General features: G+C 37.0%; 1 protein-coding gene across 1 annotated transcript; it reads right to left on the reverse strand.

Annotated features, from left to right (window-relative positions):
• Window positions 1-1,430: 1,430 nt before the first annotated feature.
• LOC139114206 (cholesterol 24-hydroxylase-like) lies at window positions 1,431-24,092 on the reverse strand. Its single transcript, XM_070675783.1, has 14 exons — window positions 23,723-24,092; window positions 19,696-19,773; window positions 18,085-18,166; window positions 17,288-17,448; window positions 15,531-15,669; window positions 15,254-15,367; window positions 13,303-13,462; window positions 10,262-10,330; window positions 9,409-9,481; window positions 7,006-7,090; window positions 5,753-5,863; window positions 5,047-5,135; window positions 4,802-4,868; window positions 1,431-4,263 (listed from the first exon to the last, which is right to left on the reverse strand). Exons 1-14 carry the CDS (start codon window positions 23,872-23,874, stop codon window positions 4,126-4,128), a joined length of 1,518 nt encoding a protein of 505 aa, XP_070531884.1. The 5' UTR covers window positions 23,875-24,092; the 3' UTR covers window positions 1,431-4,125.
• Between the last annotated feature and the right edge of the window lie 55 nt (window positions 24,093-24,147).

Here is a 24,147-nt window from a genome sequence, read left to right on the forward strand (position 1 = left end):
GGACAGTAATTAGTAGGCAAAAGGGACCGTGGCAAAACAGGTGGTTTTCACCGTGGGCAGAACTCGGTGTAATGATACTGAACATTAATAGTTAGCCTGTCACCTTGAAGGTAATGCTGTAGGTGAAACAAGTAAGCTTACTTCAAACGCACGATGGTACAAACATTCCTACCTCCATGGTACCATGGATGTAAACATGATGGTACAAACAACACCACAAGTGAAACGTACACATAGAAATACACGCGTTCCTACGTTGTGCCCACCCGGGCCACGCATTTAAAATATGACTGATACTGCTGGATAGTGTTAATTGGGTCGGTAAACAGTCAACTAATAGTTTAATTGACTACCTGGGTGATTGGCAGGTCGTGTCCAACGACGCATATGCAAAGCAGGCCAAAAGACAAAAGCCCCCAAAGTTATTGACAGCTGGCCAGGGGTCACCATGAATACTAATGAAGCTTCACTACGCAGAAACTGCGTAGTCAAGCCCTTCTTAAGCGGTCAAACTCTCTCGGCATTTTCCGGCATGACGGACAATTTTTTATAATCCAGTGGCCCAATAAGTGCTAGTTGATTAAATGCATGACCTATCGACCCCCTTGCAGTTTAAGGTTAGAGGAACCTCTTAATTTTGTCGGCTAACCCCGGATCGTAATAGCTTAACGCTCCCTTAGGTCCTACCGGTTGTCGAATCTTCATAGAGACTAATACCAATTGGATAGAAATTCTCTCTGTCAAAGTCTCCCTCAAGGGCGACCTCTACGGCATTCTTTTCTGGATGGTTGAAGTCGAATAGAAATATCTTTCCTCTGAGCAGTGGTGGCTGTAGCAATGGGTCACTCTTATTACCAAAGCCTCGCAATCCCTGATGGCGTGGAAATGACAAAACTCTCAAATCAATTTTCTCTGATTCAGCTTCACAGTACTGTATTTCGAACAATGGCGGAATCATTATCATGAACAGTACTGCACTGTTCATTGTAATCGTCGGCATGGCAATTGCCTGTCTCTAACTTTCTGGACCTTATTCTCATTTTGATTGTAATTATTTCTTGCTAAACACTTACTCAAACAACAGTCGATGACTTATTTCAAGTGGAGTTTTGATATAGTTGAGGTGTAAGACATTATAAATATCAAAAACATTGTTGTGATTCCCGTACTTACATAAGTAGCCTGCATACTCAGGAGTTTGGGTTACTTTTGCTCAGGCTTCGTTGAAAACTGCTGGGGGAGTAGGCGGCATTTTTAGAAACCTAGTCACTGAAGAAAGAACAAAACTCCGCTGCTTGGTGCAAAAAGACATTTCTCAAAGTTGACGCCAGCAAATGTGTTGGTAAGCAAAAGAATAGTTTATTCATCCGAAGTTTAACATCTGCAGTTCACTGTTCAGTTGGATCGAAATCAATTTTTGACCACAGAGATTCTCTTTATTTCTGCTCATGGACAAGTTTATTGCAAGCTGTAGGTAGAAAGTAAATTTATATATTACAAGAAACTTCTTCACTGTTCTATGACCATACTTCAGAAATATAGTCTCTTGCAAACTAGGAAAAGAAGTTCTTTTTTTCAATGAAAAGATTCCTGGATGGCTGATTTACACGTTGCTTCAGAAAGGAAAAATTCTGAAACGTTAGATTATTAAATTTTGATTGCATTACAAGTCACCCCTTGGAATAAATACTTCTAATGTCTTGCATATAGCCAAGGTCAGTGAATTTTACCCGCGACGAACGCACAACTTAGATTTTACCAACTAAATAAATCTTCCAGTAGTAACTCAAATATGGGCGTTGCACATATACGCGTCGTAATTCAATCGAACAAATCCATCACAGAGGTTTGAAATAGTGGCAATTTCAAAGACAATATGGCTTAAAACGTGAATTAAAAACATCTCTGCGAAGATTGAATGGTAATATTATGGTAATTGAAATGCAGAATAATACAGCAAACTTGGCTTTAAACTCGTGAGACCAGTCGTCAATGTCATCAAATCTATTCAGTTTCTGTAATTTGACATTTATCTTGCACAGAATATGTTTGCTATAATAGGCCTACTGAGAAATACAGTGTTTGTCTTTACGACAAACGCAAAGATTATGAATACATCTTTGGCTCGTATCTATACATATGAAATATATTTTAATTAAAAGCTACCACTTTTTTCCTAGATCGCTATTTACACGCCCGTAATGCTTGTTCATGAAAAGATGGCAGATGCCATTGGCATATAGCAGTAAAGGTGTGGACTCCGATGTTTACTATAGTTTATGCGAGAAGAATATAAACAATATTAGCTTACTGGAATAACTGCATTAACGGAGCAATCATTCACATGGCAACAGTCCCACTGGGGATAGAGGGACTGTGACATGACCCAAAGTGAATAGTACAATTTCGACATGAAAACAGTTATCTCTTGTTGTACACTATAAACTGAACACAATTGTCTTCGATATTCTCACAGTAAATATACCGGTTTACAGGAAGCGCATCATTTGCAGACAATGACAAATCTCTGAATTACATCTGACTATATGAATCGTCAAGAAGGCAAAGTAACGGCAAAAATACTGCAGTAAAAAATAATGACAATGTATGACTTAAGAGTCATTGAATCTCACTCTATTTCACAATAATTCATTTACACCTGGCAAAATGTTCAAGAATGAAATCATAAATCACAAAAGAAACAATATTCAAAGTAATGATGATAAGAGACACTATTTTGCAATTTCTATCATTTTAAGATTTTGTGTGAATATTAACATCGTCAATTGTCATGGTATTGATAAAGCTACATAACATACGGCAAACTTGAAAAAAAAGGGAAATCATTTTTATTATGATCATTGAGGTAGAAGCGAGTCTCTCGCTTCTACTAAGGATGCTATGATACAAAATTAAGATTAATAATAGTTATTTTACAGGTTCAATGGTGCAGTGCGCTAGGATATAAACGCGTACATTACGTTTAGCCGTAGGTTACACGCAGTGTATGTCACTCATAGAACTCTCGGCAGATTACACCCTGACCGATTGATATTACATACATGGGCCATTATTTGGCATTCCACTTTGTGTCATTCTTGCATAACAATTTCTTGTACAACACAAAATCAGTATGTTTTTGTTGTTTTGACTGTATAAACGGTGTTTGATGCAGCCACAGCAATGCATTGTGGGACAACCGTGGAAAGGTCTATTGTCAACTGCAGAAAAAATAAGACAGTATTCTCGCACGGTTCGACAGCAAGTGAACGAGATTAACTAACAGCAACGTATCTCCTTTTTTTGAAATTTTCTGACAAGCAATTTAGGTATGGCGATCATGGCACATAGCGCCAACTCTCTGCATGCGTCTACTTTCTACGCTGTGAATGCTGTCTGTGCAGAGGTTTGGACAATGAAGGTTCTGTTCACCATGATTTGACTGTTGCCCTCTAGCTAGGGCTTATGGCGATAATGTGTTACCCCTGCCTTTCGGCATCATCAGTGATACACCGTGATGGGTGTCAGAAAGAGGCTAGGCAACAAATCACGATCTCCCAGTCATGTATTATCATTTGACTTTGAGTCAGTTTCTCATCACATTAGTCTTTAAGGTAGAATGCGCCTCGGGGACAGATATTCGGACTCTCAAACTTTTGCAATTTTCTTTCTGTTGGGCTCATTTTGACATTTTGACGCTCTCGGTGAAAGAAAACTTTTCACCAGCTTAGATTTTCGAAAATTGATAATTTTATTTTGGGATGGTGGCCACTTTGAATTTCAAATACGGTGAAATTTTAGGTGATTTGTTTCTCTAGCACCAAAATGTGCACGGGGACCCCGTTTTTATTTTTTATTTTGAAAGAGAATGGTTGAAATATTCCTTGTAGAAAGTTTGAGCAAATGTTTTAAACCTTCACTTTCGAGGTGCACACTACCTTGCATTAGAAAACAAAACAGTGTACTACCGGTAATTGATCAGGGGTAATATAATTTCTTACAACTTTATGAAATTGCAAATAAAAAAGAAATACTACGATGATAGATGTATATTCAAAGAAGACATCGATACTCAGAGACTCGATGTGGCCCTCGGCGAAAAAAATATGTTTTCTGTTGTTCCATTCAACGGAGAGTGATATAGTTTTGACAACCATCCTTGAGATGTAGAGTCCCCATATCAACAATGTCGTAAGACTGACCAGGAACCCAAGTGAAATCAAACAGCGGCAATAACTTGGCAAACAGTACCTTGGTTTCAATCTGAAAGATAGATCAGAAAATCAATGAGTGATGTAGTATGCGCCTCGAAAGCGAAAGACTTAAACTTTTTTCAATCGTTCCTCTATGAAATGTTCAACACTGCTTTTACCAAATCCAGAATAAAAATCAGGGTAACTTTGCAAAGTTTTGAACTAGAGAAAAACATTACATATTATCGACATTTTCAAATTCAAAATGGCCGCCATCCGAGTGTAAAATTAATGCGGAAAATTTAAATATTCGATTAAAAAAGCTAACACTGTAAAAATTTCTTTCTCCAAAAGCTTAAAATGCAGAGTCTCCACAGGTGGTAGATCAGTAAAAATTTGCAAAACTTGAGTATCTGTCCCCGAGGCGCATACTACCTTATTTGCGACAAAAAGTAAATTATAGCTCTTATGAACGCTGAGCATCCCCAGGAAGATGAGAAGAAATTAGTGAAATCTTTTAATCACACAAAAACACCTCTGGGTCTTTTCTCTAAAGACGTAACAACTAGGAAAATGCAAAAAAAAACCAAACACTTAAAAAATTTTACCTGAGCAAAATTTTGACCAATGCAGTTCCGTGGACCAAGCGAAAACGGCATGTACGTATATGGCACGCTGTTGATTGAAAACACACGCAGTTTTTAAAATCCAAGAAACTTTACAAGATCGACAGTGTCCTTCATAAGATGATGGTGAAAAATACGTTGCGTTTGATTGAGAGCGACAGATGTGAATCTGGTGAGACGATATTCTCTGAAAATGATGTTTTGTTAAATCATCCTCAATTACTCACATTGATTCGGCGTTACTGAAGCGGTCGGGATTAAAGGTATGCGGGTCTTCGAAGTATTCATCCTGTCTTCCAAGGCTATACAAGTCAACCTTGGTAAGTGGAATAAAGGAATAAAACCGAAATAGTTTTGTTGAGTCTTTTGGGAGGTTTTTTACGTTTGCCTGCAGAGGAAAGAGTAATTTACTAACATCGTCAGCACTAACTTCAAATGAGTCATGGGGAAAACATTAACCTCGTTAACCATAAACCCCATTAAAAGAGTAAATTGAACAAAAACCTTAATTCTTTTGCTGAAATAGTTAAGCAAATGCTATTAAAATTCGGTCTCCGACAATGTTTCTTTGTACACTTCTATTTTTTCAATAGACGACAACAGCGGACTTGCTGTTGTAAATTAATTGAATCCAATGTATTACACGATGCTTAGTCCCAATGCAAGATACCACAGATTTAATCTTCCACTTTGATTTTTGTGATTTATCGGATAGTCATACATATATGCTTCTGCATTATAATGAAAATTCATCTTCATAAATGTAAACCAATTGCAAAATTAATAAAACAGTCACACATTACTGTTATTGCCCAATGGAGAAATGGCGCCGTCCTCTAGAAAGACCAAGGCCTATAGGTTTTATCTTTTGTTTATTTGTTTTTTGTTTGTTTGTTTGTTTGTTTGTTTGCTTGTTGTTTGTTACACTCTTACCGATATATATGAATTGCCGGGTATTCTGACACCTACTACTGTTTCCTCCTTTTTGAGATGACGTGTTAGTGAAGGAGCAATAGGATACACTCGCAGAGTTTCCTTGAACACCTACAGAGTCATGGTAAATTGTTGAATTAGGCTTTACGGTGAATGACCAGGTAAAAGCAAAAAACTGGTGTTCCATTTTTTTTAAGTATGTCATGTAGAAATCCATTTTACCCTTTGTTTTTCTATGCGGCTTACATTGCGGCTCATGCTCAATGTCAGCCCTCAACGACATAAGGAGTTAAGACTAGAACATTGTCACTTCCTTTCTGTGTGGATTTGTGAAACTCTTTTAAAATAAATTTCACAGGGTCTCGTGGATGCTTACCAAGCATTAAAATGCACAATCGTATATTTATTGATTGGGCGAAGAAAAATTGGCGAAGAAAAATTGCCGAGTCGATGTTTTTTATACGCTTTTTTGTAAAAAAAAATAATAATGTCCTTTTATCTTGAAAAGCAGCCATACAGCGTTTCGAATACATTTTTTCAAAATGACTCCACATAGTCATTTTTCTGATCTTTTCATGAACATGACAATATTATTTCATTACTTTCTAAATCAAGGGCAATGGTATTGGTCGGCTCTTCCTTAACCAATGGGTTATCCCATATAATTCATCTAATATTAAAGTCAGGAACTGACAATTTCAAACCTGATATGAATAAATGATTTGGTTTTTCTGGGAAAACAAATTCTATAAATTACTCGCACATTCCACCTCTTAGGAGTAAGTGACAATTTCCCTGAGCAACATCCCTACGCTTTCATTCAAATAAGTCACGATAGATGAACTTCATCGCAAAAGTGCACGATTTCCATAAATCTGTGAAGGCTTGTTGTGCCGTCAAATAAGCGGACTTCCAATGATCCTCCTCTTTACCACACTTTCCAACTTTGAGAAGGAAGTGTACCTCTGTAATGTTTTACGAAGTGACAAGCTATCTAGCAATAAGATACATATTCCCCCTAAGAGTTCACTGCCTGTGCATGCGGCTTTAATAGCTTCCAGTCAAAAACGACCACCGCCAAGTCTTTGAGAAATAAATAGTTTGTTACGAAACACTGAGCACTTGCAACGGTGTGTATGCCTTTTTTAAATTTTGAACAGGAAGAATCATCAGCATCATATGACAAGATTATCGCGCAGAGCTGCCTTTTAGCAACGGATGTGATAGGATATATCCTACTGACTATGCCATACCTGGGACATATACGTCAGATTTGCTAAATCCTCGAATTTCACTTCTGTTCTTCCGCACACCACGTGCTGTATTTCTGATCTTACTCTGGTTTGAAAGGAAAGAAATGAGAACTGTATTTTCATGGGAAAGTGTTTTCAGAACGCCAGGTAAATCCACTGTTACAAACGTATGAGTATACTTCGCACTTTCCACTGTCCTTTTTATAATGAAATCTGCCAGCTTTCATGAAAGAAGTTCGATAATTGTTTATGATATAACTGCACATTAACCCAATCACAATGATTAGCCAAAAAAGAGCACATTTATTTCTTCTTCCAAAACGTATGGAAAAATACTACCTTCTACATAAACAGACGACTGCCTAATTTTAGAGACTGTCTATTATTAATATGTACCACACATTACCAATCTCTTGGCAGAGAAATAAAGTTGGTATTTTCACAGAGAGTTAATATAGTCCCTCTATTTTTTGCATTTCTCAAAAACTGTGAAATTTTTGTATTTTAGCCTTTGATTGAGCTAATTATCACTTCTTTAAATATTTTACTGATTGCTTGCGTTCAGCAAACTATTGTATATGTTTTGCCAACTGCAAAGCATTTTGAAAACAGGTCACGTGCCATTAAATGTTTACATAGAAAACATGGTTAGGAAATTATTTCACGCTAAATTGTGCAAATTAGTTATAATCCCGTACTACTTTCTATTGGTAAATATTGTCGACAATAATATTGAAGCGGATTATCTGTGGAGGAAACACTTATTACTATTGGCAGAATTATATTTATTTCGAACATTTGGAATTAGAATTTTATTATCAAAGTGAATATAATATTTCGGCTCGGACGGAACAAAAAACTGTTACTGCGAAAGCTACAATATAGAAATTTACATCTGCAGCAAGATAAGCTGCAGTCTCGACCAAAGATGTCAAAGCTCTCGTCAGGTTGCAAAAAACTAAAACCCCGTTATGAAAACGCGACGCGAAGTTGCTGTTTTCAACGGCTGGTTTCGGACAATAACATCGGAAACTCGTAGACTCGAAAGTATTTCGACGAGTTAAGTTTGACCCGCGATCGCGACGTAAATCTTGCCAGATTTTACGTCAGCGTACGGAAACATAGCGACGAAGAGTATGAGCTAGATTCGGTATCCATTTACCATAAACCAGTCGTCAACGAAGATCAACAACGGCAAATGAGAATTATTGAGTGGGGTTGATAACAAATTCAACCCGTGACCGAGCACACCGACAAGCGATAGTGCAATACCAGTGTCGGGCATGGCAAAGACAAAATGTTTTTGGCCATGGTCAGCAACGCGAGTTATAGATCGGCTCCTCAGACAACGCGGCGATCAGGACTTCGCAATCCTTGCAATGGTGTGGCTAGCAAGGCAAGTTCAAAACCAGTTGCCCGGGCTATTTTCCAATACTCAAATCATAGGAGGAGTCTTCAACTTCACATTCAACATCGCAGCCACAGGAAACAACTCTTAACAGCGTATTTCTTCGCCAGATGTCGGTGCACTACCGTATTTTATTCACCGTAGATCTGACGGTCGACAGCCGTACTCGGACTCGGACTCTGATTAGTTTATAATGATGGCTTCCACGTTAAACACCTTGATAATTTATTGATCTTTTTATTTATGTCCTCAATTCTGCCGAATTAAGTCCCACTTACTCAGAAATTCTTTGTAACGAATATAAAACAAGTTCATAAGGTTGCGGAGACTAAAACAAATAAATTCTTCATGTTATAGGAGGTTAAATTTGTTTGAAAAACCAAAACTATCACGGTGAACAAAACAAAAAAGTATTAATACATCACAGTATCGGTTAATTAGTAGTTTTAATAGTAATTAGTAGTAGGAGCTTATTGGATAAGTTAGTGCGAGTAAGCACTACATTTTAATTTTGGCAGCAGGGGGCCACAAACAATGTTCTTCCCAACAGTGGGGGCCCTGAAAATTTTGAGAGAGGGGCATGAAATAAAGTCGTTGAAATGTCGTCTCTTCCTTCCCCATCCCTGCCATTAATTGTGCTCGTTCCCTACGTAATTTACAGTACGTGCACCAGCACTGAAGTCTAGCCGGCAACATTTAATTGGATGGCCCATAAATTTTACCCTGCACCTGCCTATAGATATATGAATATGGTGAAACGTCATGTTGGTAAGACATATTCAATGGTATATATGGGTAGGATAACATGGCATCTCAGAAGACGGATACTATTTATAATAAACGTTTGTGTTGATATTGTTGTAATTTCTTCCCAAAAAGATAGACCAGAATAGAACTGCAGCCTTCTTATTCAGCAATACCAAAAAATTGTTGTAGGCTTGTCAATAAATATCTTTCGATAGATATCCCACTTATATAAGGCTGTTGTACCTTACCTGTTTAGAATATCCTGATTTCTGACAAGTTCCATCAGCATAGCAGCGGCTGCATTGGCGGTTGTCTCGTAACCTTAGAGTCGAAAAGACGGGGGTTGTTTTGTTTCTAAATTGTAAACGACAAGCATTCTCCTCAACAAACGTTGAAAAATATGACATTGAAACGATGCATATTATTGGGAAATTGTCATCACGTTTTAAAATTTAAATTTCATTATAATTTCATATTTTTGTTACGTTGATTAGTTTTTTAGGGGTAATAATTGCAACCACTCTGAAAATTATCAGTGCTATCAAGTAAGCTGTATGGTATAGATATAACGGGTGACGCGCTGACCATTAAAGTTTATTATATTACCATGCCCTGTCCATTGCGTTTCATTTGGTCGAGCTGAACAACGTGACTGCCCACAAATACACAGTAATGAGTTTTTTTCCATGCCCGTGAATATGAATATGTCGTTGATAACAAATTTGAAATAACAGACTCCGCGCTGACCATTAATGTTTATTTATGGACACGGGCGAGAGGAAAGCCAAATTAACGGGCTCGGCAAGCCTCGCCCGTTAATTTTTGGCTTTCCTCTCGCCCTTTATTTATTATTCATATTCACGGGTATGTAAACAAACCATTTCTGTGTGCTTGTGGTCAGTCACGCAGTTCAGCTCGACCTATCAAAATGCGACGGGCAGGGCATGGTAATATAATGTAGAACAACAGGTTATTCCTTAATTCGTGCAAAACCTGATTTAATGTTAAACGCGTCGACACGAACAACTACATGATCATCAATTTTTATATTTTCGAAAAAAGATCGGTACACAACAATAATTGGTATTTACAGATTCCTACCTGCAAGGAAAATTGTGACGAACTCATCTAAAACATCTTCCATCTGAAACTCTGGATTTTTCAAGTAGTCTAAAGAACATTGGAGAAATATACGCACACTTAGAGTTATTTTTTGAATAATTCAAAAGTGCCAAATAAGGAAAGATGTCAATATACTTTTAAAACTGGCAATGCATTGTATAATTGTATTATGTTGTGTTGTATTCATTGTATTATTGTGCAATGCATTACATTGTACAGTATTGTATTGTATCGTATTGCATTGCATTGCTTTGCTTTGCTCTGCTTCAGATCAAATTCGATTGTATTGTTTTTTATTGCATTGTATATTATAATGTATTGCATTGCATTGCATTGGTTGTATTGTATTGTATTGTATTGTATTGTATTTATATTGTATTGTATTGTATTGTATTGTATTGTATTGTATTGTATTGTATTGTATTGTTTTGTATTGTATTGTATTTCATTGTATTTTATTTCATTGTATTGTATTGTATTGTATTGTATTGTATTATGAGGTTATTACGAAAATACTGCAAAGGATGCACGAGGACATTGGCGCAGCGTATCGCCCGACGCGAAGCGGAGGGCGATGCGAGGCGCCAATGTCCGAGTGCATCCTTTGCGGTATTTTCGTAATAACCTTATTACTATACATCTTACATTCCTGATCGGGGCATCAAAATGTCGGAGTAGTGACCGTTTTCGTGCAATGTCAACAATTTTTCTTCAGATTTTATCGCGCCAGTGTGGAACGCTACAACCGACTCGCTTCTGCAAGTTTTGGAGTGTGTGCACTACACACTGATGTACAGAGCGCGCGCGAGACTTGTTCTGGCACTCGTCCAAGGGGTCCCTTGAAACCGTTCTACAGTGAACGCGCAGATACAGCCGCAGGAAATGGGGCGCCTTGAAACCGTGCCCTACGGAATGGACGCGAGTTCCGTACGGCTTTTTTAGCGCACGCTAAATTCTATTGTTCTCGATGGTAGATGTATAATATTGTATTGTATTGTATTGTATTGTATTGTGTTGTATTGCATTGCGTTGTATTGTATTGCATTGCAATGTATTGCATTGTATTGTATTGTATTGTATTGTATCGTATTGTATCGTATTGTATTGTATTGTATTGTATTGTATTGTATTGTATTGTATTGTATTGCATTGCATTGCATTGTATTGTATTGTATTGTATTGTATTGTATTGTATTGTATTGTATTGTATTGTATTGCATTGCGTTGTATTGTATTGCATTGCAATGTATTGCATTGTATTGCATTGTATTGTATTGTATTGTATTGTATTGTATTGTATCGTATTGTATTGTATTGTATTGTATTGTATTGTATTGTATTGTATTGTATTGTATTGTACTGCATTGCATTGCATTGTATTGTATTGTATTGTAAAGTATTTTATTGTATTGTATTGTATTGTATTGTATTGTATTGTATTGTATTGTATTGTATTGTATTGTATTGTATTGTATTGTATTGTATTGTATTGTATTGTATTGTATTGTATTGTATTGTATTGTATTGTATTGTATTGTATTGCATTGCATTGCATTGCGTTGTATTGTATTGCATTGCAATGTATTGCATTGTATTGCATTGTATTGTATTGTATTGTATTGTATTGTATTGTATTGTATTGTATTGTATTGTATTGTATTGTATTGTATTGTATTGTATTGTATTGTATTATGAGGTTATTACGAAAATACCGCAAAGGATGCATGAGGACATTGGCGCAGCGTATCGCCCGACGCGAAGCGGAGGGCGATGCGAGGCGCCAATGTCCGAGTGCATCCTTTGCGGTATTTTCGTAATAACCATATTATTATACATCTTACATTCCTGATCGGGCCATCAAAATGTCGGAGTAGTGTCCGTTTTCGTGCAATGTCAACAATTTTTCTTCAGATTTTATCGCGCCAGTGTGGAACGCTACAACCGACGCGCTTTTGCAAGTTTTGGAGTGTGTGCACTTCACACGTACGTACGTACAGAGCGCGCGCGAGACTTGTTCTGGCACTCGTCCAAGGGGTCCCTTGAAACCGTTCTACAGTGAACGCGCAGATACAGCCGCAGGAAATGGGGTGCCTTGAAACCGTGCCGTACGGAACGGGCGCGAGTTCCGTACGGCTTTTTTAGCGCACGCTAAATTCTATTGTTCTCGATGGTAGATGTATAATAATGTATTGTATTGTATTGTATTGTATTGTATTGTATTGTATTGTATTGTATTGTATTGTATTGTGTTGTATTGTATTGTATTGTATTGTATTGTATTGTATTGTATTGTATTGTATTGTATTGTATTGTATTGTATTGTATTGTGTTGCATTGCGTTGTATTGTATTGAGTTGTCTTGTATTGCGTTGCGTTGCATTGCCGTTGCCTTGCATTGCAGTGTAGTGTAGTGTAGTGTAGTGTAGTGTAGTGTAGTGTAGTGTAGTGTAGTGTAGTGTTGTGTAGTGTAGTGTAGTGTAGTGTAGTGTAGTGTAGTGTAGTGTAGTGTAGTGTTGTGTAGTGTTGTGTAGTGTAATGTATAATGTAGTGCATTTTTGTGTATTATTTTGCCGTATATTTTTACTTTATGTAGTTGCTTGATTAATTTTGGTTTTGTAGTGATGTATATTTCGTAACAGTAGTATTGACCTGGAAAGGTGTCCGCCATTTCTGTCTATATCCCACCAGCAGAAGACTTCCACTAATTTTTCGATATTTTAAGTGTCAATTTGTTAGTATCTTTTCACACGTAAGGCATAGTAGGAATTGAAGAAATATAGTCAGTTTAAAACAATTATTTGGAGTGCGTGCATGGTCATCAAGAATCAAAGAGCTGTGTTTCCTCACTTCTGTAGTTTTAACATTTATATATTGTTCCATGTTATTGGTTCACGAAAATGATAACTCGGTGTCAATGTTATCTTTTTCTTGGTAGGCATCCCACAATAGTTCAACTCGCATGAAGCAGGATGTCCCTATGAATATTTTACCACAGCTAACTACAACTGGCGAATACCAACCTGACGCTTTGAGCCAATAACCCAGCATGTCATCTTCTCTCACTTCTTCTCCGTTCAATCTCGCAGCTAGTCTCTTTTCCACTACGTCTCTCCCCGTCTGGCGAAGGAATCGCACAGCTGCACGCACTTCCTGTCTGAATTTTCTGCTACAAGGATTGTACTATCAGTATAAAGAACATCAATCAGTTTGCTTCTTGTTTAAGTGGGCTCATGGGGATCAAACTTTTCCGTTTCTAGCTCACGTATTCACACGTGAGCTAATGTCATGGCGATTTCTGTCTGTCTGCCCATGTGTGTGTGAGTGTGTCTGTCTGTCTGTCTGTCTGTCTGTCTGTCTGTCTCTCTGTCTGTCTGTCTGTTTACACGATAACTCAAAAACGCATGAACAGATTCAAGACAGATTTGGTAGACAGATACCACATGCGACTTGCAAGAACGGATTACATTTTGGTTAGTGTGGCTTGCATATTAATGAAGTTATGCATTATCATTTTTTTCATGTAATGGTTTCCCTATGAAGACAGTAATGACAGTGTCGACATATATCAAGAAATATTTCACAAACTTTCCTGAAACTTTTCACAAATGACAATCTCAGAACATTATGATGATACTGTGAGTGTCATGTCAATTATCTGCTCATTTGCATATTTAATGAACTTGTGCAGTCAGCGAAGTAACTCTGAAATTCCTGCACCAAATTTGATGATACATGCAACAAATGTTGATATGATATAAATCTAATCGTACTTTGAAGCATTGGGCAGTGTCAAGTTAACAAATAGCTCATCTGCATATTTTATGAAGTTTTGTAATTAGTCATAGAACTCCATCATAACTACACCAAATTTGATGAAATCTGCTGCAGTCATAGATCCGACAGATATCTAACTGCGGTTTAAAGCATTTGGTAGTGTGAAGTTAATTAAGGGTTCATTTGCATATTTAATGAACTTTATAATTAGGTATATAACCTCAAAAACTACAGCACCAAATTCGGTGAAACCTGCTACAGATATTGATCTGATAAATATCTAATTATACTGCGAAGCATGGGTCAGTGTCAAATTAATAAATAACTAATATATATGCATATTTTATGAAGTCTTTAATTATTCATATAACTCCAAAATAAACGTACAAAATGTGATGAAATCTGCTGCAGATACTGATCCGACAGATATCTGACTGTGTTGTAAAGCATTTAGTAGTGTGAACGGGTTCATTTACATATTTAATGAACTTTGTAATTAGGTATATAACTCTAAAATTACAGCACCAAATTTGGTGAAACCTGCAACAGATATTCATCTGATAAATATCTAATTGTGCTATGAAACATTGAGCAGTGTCAAGTTAATTAGGGTTCATTTGCATATTTAATGAACTTTGTAATTAGTGATATTACTCCAAAATTACAGCATTACGTTTGTTGAAATGTGCTACATATGTTGATCTGATAGATATCTAATTGTCCCATGAAGCATTGAGCAGTGTCAAGTTAATAAACAGCTCATTTGCATATTAAATTAAGTGTTGTAATTAGTGATTTTACTATGAGAGTACTGTACGAACGTTGATTTAACCTGCTACATATAATGACATAACAGGTTTTCTGGTTGTTCTGTGAAGCGTGCTACTATTAATGAACCTGTTGTAAAGCACGTGAGCACATTCATTTCACATCTAATTTCCACTATTTATGTACACTCGTTAACGCAAGAAGTTATCCCAAGTATAGTTATGTAATGAGTTATATAATTATAATATATATATATATATATATACAATATATATATATATATATATATATATATATATATATATATATATATATATAATTATGTTATATAATTATAAGAACCTCCCGCGACGACAAGCGTACCTATACAGCAAATACAGTAAAACGCAATTATTTTTCACAATTATTTTTCATATGGATTCGACTTACATTATCAAGTGGATATCGCATACTTCTTAGCACGGCAGAAAACGCAAGTTTACTTGCATCCACAAAAGGGTTTTCGACCTCAAACATCACATTCAAATCAGTACCAAACGCCACCTGGGGAAAGTAAAACAACACAATTGGATGACTTTGCACTCTAATTTCTCTCAATTGGACGGCAAAGGTACGCAAAGCAATGACCTTTTCAAAAGCATTATTGAGATATGATTCAAATAAGAGGAAATGTACACAGTGGTGATGCAGTCTGTACAGTTCGAACCTTGGCAATGATGTCGATACCAAGTCTCAAGAATTCTTCCGACATAGACACGATACTTTTACCGTCTGCCTTCTTCCTTAGTTTAGTGATCAGTAAGTCGACGCTGCTGTTGAACTGATCCATTGAGAGCTTTAAAAATCTAGAAAAGAACATAAACATGTGAAGATGCATTATCCATATAAGTCATATATATAAATGGCATGTCACAAACCCAGTCTGCGTCAATGAAAAAAGTATGTTTTTATGGACACGCAAGGATGCTAACATCCAAAATATGCCCATATAGTCTAGTCGGAAGGTAGGGTTCCCATGCACCCCATGGATATATTTTTAACCATCATTTTTGTAATCCTTAGGGTCTATAGTTAATGAACTTTGATGTTCCCGAATCAAATATTGTCCAAGGGGTTCAATTGGCGCCATCTTGGCCGACATCTTGGCCGCCATCTTGGCCAACATCTTGGATTTCAACAATGGAGTTGGGTTCACATATTTACCGCTCGACGGAGACAGAAACAATAAAATACTATAAACATTACATTTTTAGAAAGCCCAGATCTTGGCCTTTCATTAATCTATAACTTAATGGGGATAAATTAATATTCAAACGTCGATTAGACTTTGTATCGGCCAATGACCGTAAATTGTAAAATTTGCTAAATTTCAAACCCCATAATTAAGTTCCCTTTCCCCCAAACAATTTTTCATAAGGTATTTATATATTTTTTGGAAGAACTTAGTGCAATAAACAAGAAAAACCACATTAAAAGTATGTGTCTTGAGATTTAGTGGGTGCATGAGCTTTTTTTCTTAGTACTTGGTATGCCACGTATCCGTGTGTAATATAAGGGGTAGGGGTAATGTGTCACTTTCTGTTTCGAATCATGAATTATGAACCATAAAGGTGTTACATTTTTTGAAAGTGCTGAATCAGGCCTTTCTAAAAATATATAGTTTTATGGGCAAAAGTCGCATATTTTAAAGTTACAAAGCTTAAGCCTTTCAGTTTGTGTCAATTTTAAGTGATTTTTTAAAGACAAAATTATAAAGAATAGGGGTAATGTTTCCCTTTCTGCCTCGAATCATGAATCATAAAACCATATAAATGTTATTTTGGTTGAAAGATCGGAAAAGGGCCTTTCTAAACTTGTATAGTTTTATTGGTAAAATCGCCTAAAAACTTAAACCTATCAGTTTGTGTCAATTTTATCGGGAACGGGAACTTATAATTATTGGGTTTGAAATTTAGCAAATTTTACAATTTACGGTCAATGGCCGATACAAAGTCTTATCGACGTTCAAAAATTAATTTATCCCCATTAAGTTATATATTAATGCAAAGGCCATGATCTGGGCTTTCTAAAAATGTAACGTTTATAGTATTTTATTGTTTCTGTCTCCGTCGAGCGGTAAATATGTGACCCCTATCCCATTGTTGAAATCCAAGATGGCGGCCAAGATGGCACCAAATAAACCCCATGGGACAATATTTGATTTGGGGAACATCAAAATTCATTAACTATAGACTCTAAGGATCACAAAAATGTAGGTTAAAACATATATAACAATGGGGTGCATGGGAACCCTACCTTCCGACACGACTAATAGTACAATACAACCAAGTGATAGTGATTGTGTTATGAAGCGTGTTGAAATTTTGAAAGAAGGATTTTTCATTTTATCTTTATCTATTTATCTATATTGTAGCAGCATTAAATCATTTGTAGTCTAAAAATGTTGGAACAATTTCTAGTTACCTGCGACGAAAAGTAGGGTTCATTAGGGACCTTCGTTCAGCCCATTTTTTATTGCGACGCTCTGATACCAGGCCATGACCGAAAAATCGTTCACCATGCATTACGGAAAGCGTATCGTACGGCACAGCTCCCTTTGGACTGTTTTTGGTCACCAGCAGGTGCTTCAACAAAAGGATAAGTCAACAAAAATCAAAATTCAACGTTGATGTATTGTAATTGCAGGTTGCGGTCAACATAATTCATATATCATTGATTCACATCTTCAATCAAATGTACAAACAATGGTCATCAACTTATTTTTTGCCTCTCTTGCCTTCAAAGCCGTTAACGGCGCATATTCTTTACGTATCACCAACATAAAAATTCAAAGTTAGGCTTTAAAGGTTCAGTAGCTGTAACATTTGACGATTCTTTTCATTTTTTTTATTTGAATGTTGTCTACAGTTTCTTGTGCCAACTCCAAAAAATATGTTGAGATACAGGGTTGAGCTTGTCAACTCAGCCTATAGTCATGTGTAGCCTGCATTTTTACTAGTTAATTGTGGTCCGGACAAGAATTCATATGTCAAAAATGATAATGCATTTTACACGTGTAGAAACTGTATTGACACGTTAATTGTTTAATGTTTAAACATACTTTGGAGAGTAGGAAAAAGAACTTGAAATTGACATACAATTTTAGAAAGTGAAAAACATTTTTGAAGTCAAATCTACATGGACCTTTAATCTTACTCTAAATATCATCACAAGTATAAGCAAACCAAGATAAATCGCATTGCTATGCCTAGCGCATTTACCTTGATGGCGACAGGGTCCAATATAATTATGATATTTAGATGTAAGATAGCGCATGAAATCACTTTACCATGTTTCTGTGACCTGTGAAGCGAAGAAGATGAAATCATGTACAACCGAACGAAAAATGACATGTTGTCATGATACCAACTCAAGTTGTAGAATTTCAATCGGAGCACCGTGCAAATTTTGGTACTGGAAAAATAAATTACCCAATTTTCATCGATATTGGATATTCAAAATGGCCGACATCTATATCTCTACTGGAAAAATTAAATTTTCGCTTTTTAAAAAACTACCCATTGAAACTATTTTTTACTCCATAAGCCTCGAAATGAGCCCCCTCAAGGGGAATCTTGGAAAAGTTTGAAAGTCCGGATAATTGTACTTACCCAGGCGCATTGTACCTTAAAGGTAACTTAAAGCACCTTTGAGATACCCAGGTGAATTTTACCTTAAACGGGAAGTTATAGTACCGCGGGCGCACAATAGGGGGATTACTTATGACGCATCCATTTGCATACTCAGGGCGGGTGTTTTGAATTCTCATAGCATCGCTTTGACCGTGCGATAAATTTGAATAATCATGATGGACACTCTCGAGACATGTGCAAAGAGGGGTCAAATGGTCGCATAGGGAACACATTTTGAAACATATGCGTTCTCTGACAATAAACGGGACATTTTTTCAGTTTACTTTCGACTCAAGTTTAGTCGCTATATATTCACAGACATTATATGCAAGATTCAATGACAATGAACGCCTGAAACATGGCAAAATTATGAGATTCTGGGACCGAACACGACACGTCCTATCAGTAGCGTGGCCTTTTTTACATTTGCATAGATTTACAATAATCCGGCTTTTACAGGGGAAGTTCCTGGTTAAAGTTAACTCTTAAGGGTACCTTATCTCTGAATAGATTCAATAACTTGACACAACTTTCAAAGGAGAACAAAGGATTAGCATTGCTTAATGATGAATTGTTCTGTAATGTTTTCCTTCATTTAGCGAAGGAAAATACGAGTGGCGAATTGGTGACAAAAATAAACTACATGGACTCAAAGTTTGCCAAGTCGATGCAGTTTGCCAAGCGGATGCATCTAATAATCATGACTGATTTTCATGAAATTATCACGTCTGACACAAATTTTGATTTTGATCTACGAGGAATGCGGGCCACCATTTTGTCTGTTTACATTGTTGAGAAGAGCGACGCAAGAAACCCTTTGAGGCAGCAAAATTGATGACGCTGGTTGTCATGACGTATAACAAACAAAGGATTTTTTTTCAATGATGACAAATTTTAGTTGTACATGACACACACATATACACACGCACACACATATAATATAATATAATATACATATATATATATATATATATATATATATATATACACACACATATATATATATATACACACTACACACACACACACAACATATATATATATATATATATATATATATATATATATATATATATATATATATATATATACAAGTAAATAGTGGGACGCTTGTCATGCAAGAAAATGTTGAACTCATAATCAGAAAGAAATACCTTTTCCATGTTCGCAATTATCATATCCCAAATGACACAGACTTACCATTCAAGCACTATCATACCAAAAACCTTTCCATCTGCCGTCCCTCTCCGTACTTCTGTCAAGTTACCGAAAAGAAAACTGGGAACGATAAACAAATAAAATGAAAATAATATACAGCAGTAATAGCCGTGCGATATTCGATTTATTCGCAACCAAAAACAATTATCAGTAGATTATATTTTGAAAATCATCATGACAGAGACATCATGATTTTATGAACATACTTTAAAATAGACAGCTTTTTTAAACAGCAGAAAAGGGAAAATTGAAAACTTTCTTTGTGTCCCCGCCATCTTTTATGTTTCGCAAAGGCCAAAAAATGATCTGATGTTCGATTTCCTGATTAAAAGTATTAATTTGCACAAAGTGTATTAATATTTTTTTTGTATTTAAATTGACCAATAATGATTCATTACCTAAGATTCACTGGCTTAGAAAGGTGCATGTAAAGACCCTGATGTTTATGATCATGATAATATCACCGTTGTCATCGGAACACCGATGAAATCTATTAATTTGCTCATTTGTGTACGATTGTGATTGCATTAATCGGAAAAGGAAGGGGGACATTACTGTTAATGTTGAGACTGATCGGAACAGGTGCATAAATGTCAAAACCAATGGAATTGAAGTTCCCGGTGCACTATATGGTCAGGAGTGTGTAATGCTTACTTTTATATCGGCATTGGAAGGAACATAGTTTTAGAAATTTGTGAATTGTTATAAATCTAACCAGATTGATATGTAGTCATTACAAAGTTGCAAAACATGACATAAACTCAGCAATTTACGTAAATGCACGATTCGTTTGGCTCAACTGCCAATTAAATCATCAAACTATTAAGCACTTTGATATGTGGCTACTAACTTTGATCAAGTGCGCCGCGGTCCTTCATTGATGTGGAGCTGACTAATTACTGTACCATCCAGTCCGTTGAGATAGCAGGTCGTACCTTTGGACATCTTATTTATTAGTTCGACATAGTTGTTTTGATCACACAAGTTTCCTAACTTTGGTCACTTATATTTCCTGTTACCCCATACGTTTCGAGATCATAAACAATTGAAGAGATATGGTAGAGCTTGTGACATGAAGACTTTTGATTATTCACATAAAAGCTATTGAGTAGCATTCTCTCAAAACAAATCGGTCAGATAACTGGTCGAGGTCACCCTTGTTTTGCAATGCCAAAAAGGATGGGTTAAGCGTGTTTTTGATTGTTAAATGGGCATATTTATATATTACCAGCCTATAATTTCATTAAATGTATCATATGCTAGCCATGGATTACATTTATTTTTTTCGGCGCATCTTTCAGGTGTGTAATTTTTTAAAAAGTGCATTTTCATCCACAAGTTAACCTTCTTGGCTGACATGATCGTCTATATTCACGACTACTTTAATTTTATTGCTTAAAAAGCGTTTACTTTATAAGATATATCGCATTGTCAATGTCATTCCTAAGTATATTCTCAAAATTGGCATCTTAACTACAAAAATAGCGAAGTCGAAGTCAGTAGAATGAATAATGTCGTTGTTTGTTTATGAAGATGAGTGCCATCCCATTGGAGGGGATTATTCCAATGTCATAATCTTCCAAATTGGCGCACAGAATATTAATATTTCACGCTCACAATGCATTAGCGTTCATGGACGCGAGTGATCAAGCTGCAACTTTTCTTTGTTTGGACTCTTACAATGCTGGCGCCACGAAATACCAGCACAGCATCGACAACATGGTCTCGCTCATTTACACGTTTAAAAGATTTGCCAAGTAACCTATTTTTCTCATAGAGGTATTCTGCGTACTACCCCAATCCGAAGATTATGACACCAACAATCTCACAACCCAGTGCTAGTTTTGGTTACAAGTTCAAATGCTCAATCTTCTTGAGGGGCAAACCGTATACCAAAATTAAAAATGTTAACCCTTGAAAAATTACACCATATGTTCCACTACTGTAAATGGGAACATTTTGAACAATGTATAAAATATCCTTGGGTGAAGTCTTTAAAAGGAGAGAGTAACACTATTTACCTTTTGACATTTCCCGTGGACATTTCTATGATTCAATGACATATTAGGCAGTTGTACAACTGCATAGACTCCTAATTAAAATCTTGATTTCTGATAGCGCAGTGACTAATTTGCATGACAATACAACCATTCAACGGTACACGTTTCCAGTTGACCTAGGAGAACTCGTGGGGCATACATTAACCCTGTTCTCGAAACTGGTCATGGAGGTCGCCTTCTTTTTACTTTTCCCAGGGGTGGGATTTCAGTGACTTTTTGATGTGCACCAGAGCTGCAGAACGAACCATACAGGAGTGACCTTTCCCCTTACTTCTCCCGAAAAAGTAATTAAGGATATTCAGTATAAGTGATGGACATGGACAATCAATATGTTCACTTACTACACTCATTTTGCCGCACTTCACTTTCAGGTATACGAATTCTATGCCTGTCACGCAAACTTGTCTGGCATGCGCAACATTTGTAAACGCGTTGATGCGCACAGCGCAGGCCCGTATCAGACTCTTCGCCGGCTGCAAGCTAACCCTGGTTGAAATATAACTGCAAAGTAGCCAGCGAGCTTGGCTGGCGTAAAACCGGGGGGTAAAACATCCCTTCGAACTTCCCTATAAGACTTGAGTCGATTGTTACACTGACATATGGGTGATCAGGATTGTTAAAATGTTTGGTCGAAACTACCAGGGTTCAAAAGGTCAGAGATAGACTGTCGACAGTCCCTTTCCTTTCTCTATTATTGATATAGTCACTCGCTCATGGGGTAGGGGTCGCAAGCGTAGCACTGAAGGCATGACCGCCAGTACAGCCAGACATCGGCCCTTGACACAGCCGTGTCATGTGTTACTGCAGCTACGAAAATGGCCCAAACGACTGTCAACAGTCCAGGTCAAAGGGTTCACACGACTTACGGCGACTGCATTCGGCCTTGATCCCTGCGCCGGTTCAGATGTCACTTAAAGTGGCAGGTTTTATCTCTGAACAAATCGACAAAATTGTCACAAAATTCAGAGGAGAACAACGAATTAATCAATCAATTAAATAGTCAGTCTTCTGCAAACTCCCAGTCCGTTCATTCTTTCTCGAAATATTTTAACTTCCTAAGATGAGCAGTCCAACTTTTAGATATTAGCTTAGACCACAGTCCCTTATCAAATTAGTTTGGGGACTGTGGACAGTCGAAGGTACATTGCTTATCATATCGACGACGTTGCATCAGCATAATTGCTTGTTGGAAAAGTTTACTATAGTTTTAATAAAAAGTTACATGACGTTGTCATAGTATTGAGCGGATCGTTTATACACTCGGGTTAGGGGTAGGGTAGGGTTAGGGTAGGGTTAGGGTTAGGGTAGGGTTAGGGTTAGGGTTAGGGTAGGGTTAGGGTTAGGGTTAGACGGGTCACGCTAGTTTTATAGAATAAGTTTAAGAAGAGACCATCCTGTACCACTTTTGGATGAAAATTCAGTGGAACGAATAGCCTTTGGTCGAAGTGACAATTAATTACTAGTAAGACCCTAGGTAACACTTTAGAGCGGTCGTTGTTTCAATCGTATAGTGTTAGGTGCTAGACTAAGTACCTCCATGGTACTTTATTACTAGCTATGGAAGCAAAATTTTCTTTTACATTTATTCGAAACGCCAACATGTACAATATGATTGAAACAGCTGCAAATCAGTGTTCGTAAATTAAATTAGCAAATAACTATATAAACAACAACAACAACGACGGCGACCAGATTACATTTAGTAAGTTCCCGATGCGTCGTCACAAAATTACTCACCGTTTCATTCAAACCGGCGACATTTATACACACTAAAATCTCGGGGTTATAGTAAACTAGATTAACGATCTAAAGAACATTCTCGTCTTTCCGTTTCCTGGTTAAAAACCTCTTAACAGTTTCTTCAAAATCAACAACAAGGTTTACGTTTCTGATATTTTCGGAATCGAAAGGTTGATATGAGAATGTGCATTCATGAGTAACTGTATTACCTGCCGTACTTTGGTCCCGGCATGTGAGCATACTTCAGACGAATATAGGTGATGTACAGAAGATATAATAACCCGGTGAATGTCAAGAAAGACAATATAACCACACAGATACTGCCCAGCAGGTAACCAGGGCTGCACCGAGCAAGAAACATTGCTGACAGGAAACGTACTCCGCTCCGTAAAACCTAAAGCACAGAGTCTCTCTGGACTTGCCTTTCGCTGCAGTCAGCACACAATAGAATGCCCAGTGACGCCAAGTCTAGGCAATCCAGATGATTTCTAAACTTTGTTCTCTCGGAAGTCGCTTTTCTTGAGCTCAGTGGTTGATTGGGACAAGGGCCAACGACAACCCTGGGTAATTTCTCGAGGGGGAAGTGTGTCGACCTGCGCAGATACGATCTTCTAGCGAACAGTCTGGTCATGAC

This window comes from Ptychodera flava, chromosome 16 (genome assembly GCF_041260155.1).
Source record: "Ptychodera flava strain L36383 chromosome 16, AS_Pfla_20210202, whole genome shotgun sequence".
In the NCBI taxonomy this organism is placed as follows: Eukaryota; Metazoa; Hemichordata; class Enteropneusta; family Ptychoderidae; genus Ptychodera; species Ptychodera flava.

Coding starts and splice junctions, on each gene's coding strand:
- LOC139114206 (XM_070675783.1), bottom strand. CDS start 23,874: ATGTTTCTTGCTCGGTGCAGCCCTGGTTACCTGCTGGGCAGTATCTGT. Junction 18,167..19,695: donor GGTATGATAGTGCTTGAATG/GTAAGTCTGTGT, acceptor TTCGCTTCACAG/GTCACAGAAACATGGTAAAG. Junction 9,482..10,261: donor CGTCACAATTTTCCTTGCAG/GTAGGAATCTGT, acceptor TTCGACTCTAAG/GTTACGAGACAACCGCCAAT.